The 13,593-nt window shown below is 41.3% G+C and overlaps 1 protein-coding gene across 10 annotated transcripts in view; it reads right to left on the reverse strand.

Annotated features, from left to right (window-relative positions):
* Nucleotides 1-13,593, reverse strand: part of TNIK (TRAF2 and NCK interacting kinase) — a 405,478-nt gene that overhangs the window by 178,477 nt on the left and 213,408 nt on the right. Inside the window, exon 1 of one of the 10 annotated variants that reach the window (XM_047786446.1) lies at nt 6,340-6,785. The exons of the other annotated variants lie outside the window; for them this stretch is intronic. Within the exon in view, the coding sequence (XP_047642402.1) occupies nt 6,340-6,363 (24 nt within the window). The 5' untranslated portion in view covers nt 6,364-6,785. Of the gene's footprint in view, nt 1-6,339; nt 6,786-13,593 lie in introns of those variants that run through there. 10 annotated transcript variants of the gene reach the window in all.

Raw genomic sequence — 13,593 nt, forward strand, 5'->3', positions numbered from 1 at the left:
CTTTGTTTTAGTAATTATTAGTTGTTGAAGGTAACACTGGAAAAGAAAACCATCCACTTCTCCTCCATTTTAAATTTCACTTCCAAGCTAAAAGAAGAGTTCTCCATGGGTCTGACAGATAACTGAATAATACACCTCGGGCATGGCGGTTTGGGCTTAAATGAGCTCCTGGAGGTGGAACAATTGGCAGCCTCAGCTCTGTTCCAGACGAAGGTGTCCCGTGCTCTGGAACAGGAAGGCTGCTGAGCTGCCAACCTTCGATGAGGGAGGCTGCCCAGTGTGAGTTGCCTTTGACATCACTGGAGGATGCCAAAGAGAATTAGGATCCAGATGAAGGCAGACTTTGAGGGAATGGCTAGGAATTAGCTGACCTAAAGATCACTGGAAACCTGAGGCACAGTCACTGTTAAGATGATGTTTCAAGAGACAACTTGATAAAGTCACAAATAAATTGAGTAGGAAAAGCCCCTAAGGTGCCTACTACAATCTTTCTTACAGAGATGAGGTGAAAATCTCACAACTAATGAGGAACCCAAACCTAGGGCACTCTCTCATCTGTTCCACTGCTGCTATATATATATAGCTTTTTTTTTTTAGGGCTGAATCTGCTGCACATGGAGATTCTCAGGCTAGGGGTCAAATAGGAGCTATAGCTGCTGGCCTATGCCAGAGCCACAGCAACACAGGATCCGAGCTGCATCTGCCACCTACACCACACAGCTCATGGCAACCCCGGATCCTTAACCCACTGAGAGAGGCCAGGAGTGGGATCTGTGTCCTCATGGATGCTAGTCAGATCTGTTAACCACTGAGCCATAATACGGACTCCTAAACATATTTTTTAAATAATCCTTCTTTTCACATTTCACTTAACCTGAATTAAACATGAACCAATCATCTTTGTTTCATGTAGGATTTATTTATTTATTTATTTTAAATTGAGGACAGGACAACAAGGAGGATGTTATTATTACAGGAGAACGTAAGGTAAAAGTTCAATACTACTCCTAATTTTAACTTACTTCCACTTATAAGAGATATTTCAAATATAAACAGAGTCCATTTAATTTGTATCCAAAACACATATTCAAGCAAGGACTAAAAAAGAAACTTTAAAAGAGACAGAGTCAAAAAATTTTATCCACAAAAATTCGGAAAAAATATCCTGTCAGATTACAACTGCTGAGTCATTTCTTAATGAAAGAATGAAGGAAGCTTTTTTTTTTTTTTCCTACTGAAATAACCGACAATAATAAAAACAACAGACTAAATATAGAAAAACAAAACTGATATTCTAGTATGACCCAAAGCTTCAACCATATCCACAAGCATAAAAAGCAGCTCAGAAAGAAAGGAGGGCAAAAAACTCTTTCAAATCAAATCAGGGAAAGCACAAGCCATGCAGTCACTCAGCTGGTATGAAACTGAGTCCCCCTAAAACAGAGTTCCTCTGCTGAGTTTATGATCAGCCTCTCTATCCAAAACCTTATTCCCATTCCGGTCTCACATCTGTTCCCCTCAGGATTGAGGGATATCAAAGAAAAGAGGGTACTGAAATTGAGCAGGAGCCCACAGGGCCCTCCTGGGTATAAAAGCCCCTGGGTGTGCCCTGTTTCCTGTTTGTAGAAAAAGGCTTTAGTCTCCTAGACCTTTCTGAGTTCCAAAGAGCAGGCTCAACAGCTATCTTTGTGTTGTTGTATAGAAACGACCCCCCTGCCCCCGCCCCCGCCAGACGGTGGAGGATGGTGACTACACACTGACCAGAAGGTTGAGTTTCCAGAAACATCATCCTGTTATCTCACCACAAACCAATCAAAACAAGGCCTATGAGCCGATCATACATTCTAAGACCCTCTCCCCTAACACTATCTTTAAAAGCCCTTGCGTGAAAGCAATAGGAGAGTGAGGGTCTCTAGCCATTCTCCTCACTTGGTCCCTGCAGTAAACATTTTTCTGCTCCAAACTCTCACTGTGTGTCAGGCACATGAACTTGGGTTGGACAATAGGTGGGCGCACTTCATCCCAGGGCTTAGACAGACTCACAAACCCATTCTGTTCCCTTTCTTCTACCTTGTGTTTGAGATAAAGAACTGTGCTGACCCTTATTCCATACAAAATATCTCAACGTCGCAGTCAAATCTAAACCACTCAAGGATTATAGTACCTTCAGCCCTCTGTATCTGCAGGTTCCACATTCACACATTCAAACAACCTGAGATAGAAAATAATAACAATTTAAAAAAAAATCTAGAAAGTTCCAAAAAGTAAAACTCAAATTTTTCCATATGCCACCAATTTACATAGCATAGCATTTACACTGTATTTACAATTATTTATTTAGTATTTACATTGTATTAGGTATTACAAGTAATCTAGAGATGATTTTAAAATGCTATGGGAGAATATGCATGATTATATGCAAATACTATGCTGTTTTATGTAAGAGACTTGAGCATCCACAGATTTTGGTATCCAAGGGGGGCGGGGGTGGTCCTGGACCAATACCCACCCCCAACCCCCATGCTTCCACAGATACTGAGCAACTGTATTGCCCCTTTACCTACTCCCTAAAATAAATACAAGACAAAAACTACAGTTTTGTCTGAAATGGTCATGCAAACCTGGGCTCTGCTATTGCTGTTATTTTCTAAGGAACAGCAAGATGGCTTTAGAACTGCTAGCTTGATGTACGCCTGGAAGAGAGTCCTTTCATTTCTAGGTCACCGAAATATTTGTTTCCAGCAGAACACATGAGCAAACCTGGGTTGTGGAAGATGCAGACACTCCACCCACAATCTCCATTCCTCCTTGTCCAAGGACTCATACAGGTAGCGTGTTTTTAGCTCTTCATGCTTTAGCTTAGATTTGATCCTGCCTTTATAGAGGAAGATTTCTTCAATTTCCTAATTGCAAGCAAGTGCGCTCACTTTTGTGTTTTCACAGCATCCTACACGAACCTACTAATCATATCCAATACGGTGATTTTCAAAATATGCACCATAGGAACCATGAAAATAAATCAAACAAAATAGAAAAAAAAATCACAGTGTAGAACATGTAATAATGGCAGCCATTGTTTCATGGGTCAAATGTTACGGTTACATCTACCACCTGTCATTGATACAAAAAAAAAAAAAAAAGGTAGAGTATAAAAAGACTCATCTTCTGCAGCCTGATGATAGAAAAGGCTGAAGACCGGGTCCAGGAATTAATGCACTACCCAGATTCTCCTTTCAAGACTGAAGTATTTGACAGCTCACAGCCGAGGCCCTCTCTGGGAATTTCTCTCAGCCCAAGGTCATGCTCCCTCCTGGAGATAACAAGATCCAATGGATGGCTGATACAGCAGCATGCAGCCTCAGTCCTTTAGTCCTAAAGTCAGGCAATCCTGAGGAGTCTGCTTGGCTCCTGACCTCTCCTTGGGACAAAGCCCTTTGTTGAGACTGCACTGCACTTAAACCCCTTCCTCTACACAATGCTACTCTCTTCCCAGGTGTGGATCCTAAGAACTCTCCAGTAAAATGCCTACATTTAAATCTCCATCTCGGGATCTGTTTCTGGGGAAATCCCACCTAAGACAGCTGGTGCTAGGAAGGGCCTAAGGAGATGGGCTCTCAGAGAAGCTGTCAATAGAACTCCCATCACTGGTGGCAGGTGGCTCACTGATAGCCTCTGGCATGCTATAGCAGTGTCACCATCAATATGTTTGCTAGTGGGTAACCGAAGCAGGGCACAACTGCCAGGGAACACTCTGGTGAGTTCAATATTTCAGACTTTTGAGAGTTTATGAGGAAAATAGTAGTAGTATTTTATCTAAATTCTATTTGATAAAACAGAATCAACGGCTTTTGCTGATAGCCGTTGATATACTAGAGAAAGACCATAGAGAACAGAGGTGATTGATCATCAACTGAAGGCAATATGTGACAATCGTAAGGGATGTCAGCTTAATATTCCAAGGTGTGTGCAATATCTTCAATCAAAATGGGAACATCACTTCCGTAGGTGCCAAGGGCTCGGGGAATCAGTGATTTCAGGCTTTAAAGTGCATCAACTTGGATGTCTCTTTTCCAAGTTTCAGAGTCTCATTCCTTCCCAATCAGGCTTGAATTGAGAATCCGACTCTGACTTCTACCCCAGTCATTAATTCCTGGATCTGGTCCTCAGCTTTTTCTATCAGCAGGCTGCAGAAGATGAGTCTTTTTACATTCTCCTTTTTTTTTTTTGTAAACAGCAGCAGTTGAGCCTAAGAAAGACATGGTGAGTAGGAGCTCAGACTTCTCAGGAATGAGGAGATGTGGGTCATCCCAACAAGTCTGCCATATAGACCAGCAAAGATGCTCACCAAGGTAGGGGAAATTACGTAGGTGGTAGAGGAGGGATATGAAGGGCATCAGGTGTAGCCATTAGACAATATGTAATGGTGGCAGCTTCTTCTTACAACTTTGCCTAGGAAAAGAGACCAGCCAGAATCCTAGAGGAGCTGTTTCCAGAACTTATTATACAAAGCAAGTAGATCCAAGCATCATAAGAAACTGGCTATAGTGGATGCTGTGGTGTGCTACCCCTATCCCTTCTTCAGGACCGAGGTTCTCTGAGTCTTTCTTGAGGAAGTGCCTTTAGTCAAAGAGAGAAATTGGGCCCAAGGTCATGCTCCCTGTAGAAGGCAATGCCCCCTACCTGGAGGTGGCAAACATTCAATGATTGATTGATCTAGGAATGTAAAAGCATACATGACTTACGTCAAAGTTCGAAGGGCCATCCTAGCTCCAGAGCTCCTATTTTTGGAATTGCCTGGGGTATTGTAACTGCAATTCCCTGCCCAAATCTGTCTGCACTTTCTCATATAACTGATCCTGACAGTACCTCCCAAAACACTTCCTACAAGCAAATCTCCTCCTCAGAATCTATTTCCTAGGGAACTCAATCAAAGACTCACTCTATGTATCTATCTAGCTATCCATGTATGTTCCTATCTACTTACCTACCTACCTGTCTAACTGTGTTCTTGGTATTAATGTTAAATAATATTTCTTACTAGATCTGGGGTGAAAGTTTTTAGAAAAGCTCTGACCTAAAGGATGAATAGAATAAACTAAATCAAGCACTGGGAAGTGTATGTGCATAAAGAGAATAGCATGTTCAAAGGTCCTGTGGAGTAGATATTTAAGCCTTTGGGTAACTGAAAGCAGTCCAGTACAGCTGGAACAGAGTATATGTATCTGGTGAGTCCTTCACAGGCCACTTGGAGGAGTTCATCTTTATCCTAAGACCAATGGTCAGCCATTGAAAGGATGGAAGCAAGGATGTAAAATCATTTACAAGTGTGGTATTTTGAAAAGATCACTCTGGAAGCAAGGCAGAGAAGAGAGGAAACTAGAAAAGATGATGGAAGAATAATAGCACAATGCTATGTAGTAATTCATGTGAGAGATAATGACAGCTCGGACTAGGAGAGAAGTAATGGAGAAGGTAAGAGGTAGAAAGAGTCCAGAGATATTCAGGAGGTCAAATCAACAAGACTCGAGAATCACCCCCATTTTTCAGAATGCTTGATAACAGCAGAGACTTAATAAATATTTGCTAAATAACAGACTGAATGAAGTAGTGACATCTGAGGGTTGTATTCAGATTCTTGGTTATTACCATCCATATATCCACATCAGTTTCTTCCATCTTTCCCCCAACACACACACACACACACACACACACACACACACACACACACACACACTTTTATCCAGCCACAAAGTATATGGGAGCAGATTGACGTGAGGTTGTGAGCAGGAATTACAATCATTTCACTTACAAATAAATTAGAAGATTTTAGGGGATAAAGTTTCTTTAAACTCTACAGAAAGGCCAATTTACTTCCCCTCTCCATATATCACAGAGAAACCAGAAATTGGTTTTAGCTTTTCCTCTGAGAGTGAAGGTGAACTCTGACTTTTCCACTCACAGTAAAGATTAAAGCATAGTTAAGATACCTATCTGAACATCTTCAGGAATGCTACCCTTCTTTGATATAACATGTCTTGAGGCAAAAAAGGTAGACAAGGCAACTTTATGAAAAGACTCTAAATCTTTATGATCAAGGAACAAGAATGTTCACAGAATATGCTTGGCACAGTGTCTGCTCCTAGGGTTTCCCCAGGTTAACAGAGCCTCTCTTTTTCCTTGGCCTGCATATGCATCCATCTGTAGCTCAAAAAATCCTCCTTCCCATATAGGCAGAACTGTGATCTGGACCTCACCACTCCCAAACTGTGGCAAAGATGAAGCAAGCTACCGATACAGGACAGTTCCCAAGCAACAGCTCTCCATTTCAACACCACTCACTGTGAATTCCTCTGCTTGGCACATCCAAGAGGCAGAAAATGGATTGTTTTCAAGACTGTTCGGGGCAGGGCCAACTGAGAATTGAGGCTTGTTCACAGACACAGGGCGGGGAAGAAAAGATCTCGTCTCATTTTTCTTTGTTAGAAACTAGCATTCTTCTGTCTTCACGGCTGCCAGTTTGGCTCAGTTTATAAAAATCAAAATGGATGATTAAAGGAAAAAAATCAAATAGTCACAATTTTGAGCAGACAATCATTAACGTATGCAGATTCCATGGCAGGAAGCCTGATGCCTGTACCCAGGAAAGGCATGCACAGCTGAAGTGACAGCAGTGACGAGCAGACATGCTGTGGGGTGATGAGAGCTCAAAAAAGTAGCAGAACCAGTCTCTTGGCCATGGCCTTGAGCCAAGAACACATTTCCCAATAACCTCCTCTCTCAACCCAAAAAATGAGCACAAAGTAAAAGACCTTACTGGCTCTCATCTAATTTATGCCACCCAACTTCAGTAAAAGGAGAGGAATAAAAAGTTTGTTACAAAATTTTCCAGAAACATAAAACTACTCAACTTAAGCAAACTTCTTGAGAAGGTCCATTCATTAAATTTTCTCACTTTTTAAGAAGTCAAAATAAACAACTCTATGTTGGTTCCCAATGGTTATTTTTGGTTTTATAGGGGTGGCTGGGTGAGATTTTCATGCTGGATGCAATCTGAGAGCCAGGCACAGGTGTTTTAGACCACTTGGGCAGAGAGGTCATTAATACCCTGAAGATACAAAGATGGGCTGTTCTCCATGCAGTCTGCAGAAAGTTAAATGTAACAAAGTGTATAGCTCTTAATGGCTTACCCATATGCATTGTATCAGAACCAACTTCTCTTTCATCCTTAGTCCCTAACACCTTTGGACTTTCAGTATATAAGGCACATGGCTTCTACACAGAAAGCTTCTCAGAGGACATTGCCTTACATCTGTTTAATCCTCTGACATTGCCAAGGACAGCATCTTGCAAAGAGCAGGTGCTAAATCATGCTGGGAAATGTGACATTTCCAGTCCTGGTGGACCTTCTAAGAGGCCTCCAATCACAGTGAACAGAGAGACTCAAGTGACCCATCATGGAGTAACCTGGGAGAAGCTTGGTAAAATTGGAGGAAATGCCTGCTGAAGAGGGGCAGAAAGCTTTTCTCTTGAGAAAAAGGAGACTGTACGGATGGCTCATGGTACAGGAACCAGAGGAAGAAGCCACTTGGTCCACTGTGAGTGTTTTGCTCAAGAAGGTTTGGTTTGTGCTCTCCTTCCCAAGTGTGAACACACACACGGGGCTGCAGAGTGACCCTGGAGGCCTGAGCAGACATTTGAATTCTGCATTTCAGAATCTTGCAGGGAGGAAAAGGTCAGGGAGAGAAATCTATGACAAGGGAAAAGCAAGGCCCTGATGCTGCCCAGCTACAGTTCCTCTATCTCTGCCTCCCCTCTTCTAGAGAGAATATGAACCTCAGGCAGGACAGATCCAACCACTCCTGGGGAAGAGCAGCACATTTTTAAGATTTTGAATCAATAGCTCCCTCTCTATGGACTATTTTACAAGGCAACTCTGTCTTCCCCAGAGAACCTCTGCAGACCCCCGTGCTCGCTCCATCACACCTCCCAGCTGCAGATTAAGGAGATATATTATGTCATCCCTTCAGGCCTTGCATAGGTTGGTCAGTTACAGCCTGACACCGGTCCCTGTGGTCAGATTTATAACCACGTGGTCAGGAGTGGGTGGGGTTGGCTTTGCCCTAGGAGGTACCAAAGGCACAGAGGCAGAGATAAATAATAATAATAAAAAGGCAGTGCTGCATTTCATTTCACCTAATTTATGGCTTTAATAGGAATCTAGTCCACCCACAGTGCCGTCTGGGTCATTTAACACCAGGACATCATTTAACACCAGCAGCAAGAATGGGTCTGGAAGCTCAGAGCTGTGCAGGAAGGGAGAGGATCCCACCAGTGTGGAGAGCAAAACAAAAGCAAAGGACCACAGTGTTCCCAGCTATCATTCTTGGGGTGGCAGGAACACAAATAGGAACCCATTTGACTCTTTATCAGGGCTGTTGATGAATAAACCCTCTCCCACAGTGTCCTCAAATCTCCAGAAGTTTTAATTAAAACAAAAGAAATGTCAGCAGGAGAAGCACTGGAATATAATTAGGGCTCACCAAATCTAAAGTAATATGGGGAAAAAAAGACTAGTAATGAAAGGGAAGCTTTCATGTTCTTACTGAATCCCTGCTCTGTTGCTGACACAAAAATCAATTTCAATAGGCTTTAGTTGTATCTGAGCAGGAACACAGGCGGCAGATGAAATTTAGTGAGCAATTTACTGGAGTCATAATGATTTCCATGAAAGAAAGACTACAATGAGCGCTCTCAACTAAATGCCTCTTCTGTAAGAATGTGTGTGTGTGTGTGTGTGTGTCTGTGTGTGTGTGTCTGTGTATTTAAAGATATAGATGTTGGAGATAGAAATTTTGATCAGGTATATATGTTTTAGCCTAAAAAACCCCTGCAACCTCACACCCTTTAGGGGGCAATATGAGCCCCACCCACAGGAGATATGTGGGGATGCCTGGGGGAGTTTTTTGATTGTCACGAGTACTCACTGCTGCTACAGATATCTAGTGTGTAGAGGCCAGAGACGGTACCAAACCTCCTACAACATACAGGGCATTTTCCTCCCTCGACAAAGAATTATTGGGTCCCAAATGTCAAAGGGGCTAAGACTGACAAATCCCGATTTCAAAAGAACTTAAATTTGACATTTATTAAGTGCTTGATGAATGCCGAATTCTATTGAATGTCATAGCCCCAGAGGCACTAAAGTTACAAAGATCAAAAGATAAGGCCTTGCTCTCTGCGATCTTTAATGGAGGTAGGGAAGAGATGGAGGTGTCACTGTTTCCACTTTGCTCAGCAGTTTTTACATGTGAGGGGCATATTTCTCAAATTCCAACACCCATAGCATTTCAGATAATACCCAAGAGCCCGTCCATCTGACTTTCGTGTTTTGCTAGTGGCCAATTCCAAAATCTTCACTGACTCTCAAGTAAGCAGCATTTTCTAAATTTCAAGAAACAACTGATAAAGTAATATTGAGGCTAAACAGAATTTGGTTTATGTTTGGACACAGAAGTAAAATTTTTGCTAATTACATTAATTCTGGAAAGACTATACTATTTTCATTCCTCAACAACTGTTAGCTCTTGTCAACAACCCTTCACCTCATGATGAAACTTTATGCTTTAAACATAAAGGTCAACTATACAAGAAAAAAGGTGTTTGCCTTTATCCAACAAAAGTTCTTTGAATGAAAGGACGGATATAGGAATCTTGCCATTGTTGTAAGTGATCTGTTTCTAAGAAATAAGGAAAGCAGAATTCTTCTTCTCCTCCTTCTCCCCCTCCTCCTCTCCCTCCTTCTTCTCCTTCTTCTTCTTTGTCTTTTTTGGGCAGCACCCACAGCATGTGGAAGTTCCCAAGCTAGGAGTTGAATCAGAGCTACAGCTGCTGACTTACACCACAGCTCACAGCAATGCCGGATCCTTAACCCAATGAGTGAGGTCAGGGATTGAACCTTGCATCCTCATGGATACCAGTCGGGTTCTTAACCTGATGAGCCATAACAGCAGCTCCTTTTTTTTTTTTTTTAAAGAAAGAATAAGATACGCAACATTATTCTATACTAATAACACCGTTCACCCATTTTAGGCAACTGGAGAATCAAAGAGCTCAAGTTTCTTGAAAGTGGCCAAAGAAAACTATCCAAATATGGATCCTCCACAGTGTATGAAATGATTATGGTACAGTCATGGTTCTACCAGATCTCTGCAAAGGCTGGAAATCTCTCCCCCAGCAACAGAGGTCTTCTGTGTCAGCACAGACTGCATTAGTGACTGTGTTTTCCAAGAAAAGGCCTGCAAATTGTTCTTCTGGTAGGAGGCAAAAAGGACAAAAAGGACATTGGAAAAAGGAAAGCTGTTTTATAAAGGCAGGAAGGCTCTTACATATTTATAATCTTTCAAACTGGTGGCCAACGTGGACTATAGCCATTTGTCAGCAAACACATCCATCTCTAGGAAGCTAGCTGCTGGGAGTAAGCACTCATGTGCCTCTCACAAGTCATCACCCTCCCTCAATAATGCTGGGCAAAATATGATGACGCCCTGAAAGAAAAAGGGTTCTTTTAAGTAAATATGACATGTATGCCTCAGGATCTGGGCAAGCCGGAATGGGCAGGCAGCTTACTAGTTAGTAAGTATATTGGTTTGCAGGTAAATTTAGTTGCAATCCTACTGTGACCTGTCAGGTAGCTTCCTCTTAGACGGGGAGATTTCCCTGAGTCCAGTGAAAATTTTCTCTCCCACCACATTTTCATGCCTCCTGCCTAGACTGACTGCTCAGAGATGGTGAGAAGGGCAAGGAGGGCATCTTGCTCACTTTTCAGCCAAGCTTCTCATCTCAAACAGGGATTTCACCTAGTCTAAGAAAGAGTATAGAGATTAAGGGGAAAAGCTTTGGAGGAGGTATGAGAAGCCTTGGTCTAGAATTACTTTTGGTCAATAGTTTTCTTATGTCTAAATCAGGTATAAAATTATTTGCTCACCAGGCTGTTGTTAGAATTAAATTAATATATATGAAAACGCTTGGTATGGTTCCTAGGCAAATGATAGCGATACTGCAGTGTTTTCAGTGTTACTAAAAGGTTCTGTTTCTAACCTCATCTGCTATTTGCGTTTCTTTTCCTTCTGCTCTATTTTCTTGCTCACTTCTTTCAGATCTTGACTCAAAAGTCACCTTCCTTAGGAGTCCTTCTCTCTGGCCAGCCTGTCTAAAAATTCAGCTCTACCCCTAGCTCTTACTATCCTCCTTCCCTGCTTTATTTTCATCAAACAAATGATGGGTTTTATTATTTATCTTGTGTATTGGACAGCTCTCATTCTAGAATGGAGGTGTCTTAAGGGCAGACACTTCTCTTTGTCTTGCTCACTCTCTATCTTCAGCAGCAGATCAGTGTCTGCACTCAGTCAATATGGGCAGCAAGAATGCATTCCAAACCTCTGTGGAAAAACTTTCCCAGGTCACTCTGTTTTCTTTATAAAAAAATCACAGCATCTATTATTTGAAGGCAATAGCAACTGATAGAAAAACTATGGTAATCAAATGAAGAAAGAGAGGCTCAGAGAAGCAAGTGTTTTACAGGCCACACTTTGCATTCAGATTGGCCTTGCATATAGGTAAAGCAAGCAAGAATGTATCACTCCCTTTTTAAAAATTTAACGTAAAATTTTTTTTTGGCCATTCCTATGACATGTGGAAGTTCCTGGGCCAGGGATCCAATCCGAGTCACAGTTTTGACCCATGCCACAGCTGCAGCAACGCCTGATCCTTAACCCTCTGCACCACAAGAGAACTTCCTGTATTACTTTTTTTTTCTTTTTCTTTTTCTTTTTGTTTTTCTTTTTAAGGCCGCACATGTGGCATATGGAAGTTCTGGGGCCAGGGGTCAAGTTGGAGCTGCAGCTGAGACCTAGGCCACAGCCACAGTAACATTGAATCCAAACTGCATCTGCGACCTAAGCTGCAGCTTGCAGCAATGCTAGATCCTTAACCCACTGTGCAAGACCAGGGATCGAACCCTCATCTTCACGGAAAATACGTCAGGTTCTAAACCTGCTGGTAACAATGGGAACTCCCTGTATTACCCCTTTTTTATTCTATTTAAAATTCTCCTTAAGGCTAAAGGGTAAAGACTAGAGATATAAAACAAAATGCCTGACTATCAGAGTATTTCTTGTCTAGGAAGATTTATTTGTGTAAATATATATAATTGTTTTATTCAAATATTGATAACGGATTAAAAATGATATGAGTATGGAAACATTATAAAGTATAGAAGCAGAGGTGTATAGAATCTACATCTCCAAATTATATAACTAACTGCAGCAGCTAACAGATCAGCCTCATAGGTAGAAATTAAGGATGTGGTTGTCTGTGCTTTTTGAACCAAAGAGGACACTGGATAACTTTTCCTTGATGCAAATCTGGAAAGATGGAGCTAGCGAATTTGCCTAAACATTTCAGATCTCAATCAGCTAAGGTCATCTGCACAAAAGATTGAAGAATCGCCTTTTCTTCCTCCTCTTCTTCATTTCCAGTTGTTGAATAGATATAGGCATATGGCCCAAGTTTCAACTTTTAAGTCTAATTTTAAACCTAGTCATCAGGACCTGATTTCTGTCATCTTGGGCCTTAGGTACTTGCATACTATCAAAAAGATCAGGAGTTCCTGTCGTGGCGCAGTGGTTAACGAATCCGACTAGGAACTATGAGGTTGCAGGTTCGATCCCTGGCCTCGCTCAGTGGGTTAAGGATCTGGTGTTGCCATGAGCTGTGGTGTAGGTCACAGACACGGCTCGGACCTGGCGTAGGCCGGCAGATGTAGCTCTGATTGGACCCCCAGCCTAGGGACCTCCATATGCCACAGCTGCGGCCCTAGAAAAAAGGCAAAAAAGACAAAAAAAAAAAAAGATCAGTATCTATCTGCATTTCTTAGGCATTTAGCCCAGCAACCTTGCATTTGCAACATTAATGTCTTATTTCATTGGTGGTGGTTTCTGTCTTCAGGAAGGATGGTAAAAAAATCAAATGATGCTCCTTTAAGCAAATGACTGAACAGAGAATTTTATTATTAAAATAGGGCTTATGACACTCAGGATCTCATAATAAGAAAAATCTGTCTTAGATTTAATAAACCATTAAATGATGTTAATAAACCATTTAATGCCAATAATAATATAATGTATTGATTTGTTAATCATTGATGGACATTCAATAATTTACAGATGTGATGATCAAAATGCAAATAAGAACTGTATATACTATGCATAAAAAGCTTGAATTATACTTTTTAAAACATACTATATATTTCTGTTTTTACATTTTTTAATATTGTTCTTTTTGAGAAAAAGATATTTCAGAAAACAAATTCAGAATTAATGAAAAAATTCTTTGGAAGACAGTAAACGCAGTGGAGCTGAAGGTAACAATATAGATATTCTATTCAGAATTTGATCAGTTCTCATTTTTTCAATAAGACTCTAGGCAAACCTCTTTAACTTTTCATGCATTTTATTCAGAAGGGAAATAGAAATATTTGCTATGCCTGTTTTCCTTTATAGGGCAAAAATGCAAACAGAAGCAACCAGATAGAGT

The sequence above is a fragment of the Phacochoerus africanus genome, chromosome 1, assembly GCF_016906955.1.
Source record: "Phacochoerus africanus isolate WHEZ1 chromosome 1, ROS_Pafr_v1, whole genome shotgun sequence".
Lineage (NCBI taxonomy): Eukaryota > Metazoa > Chordata > Mammalia > Artiodactyla > Suidae > Phacochoerus > Phacochoerus africanus.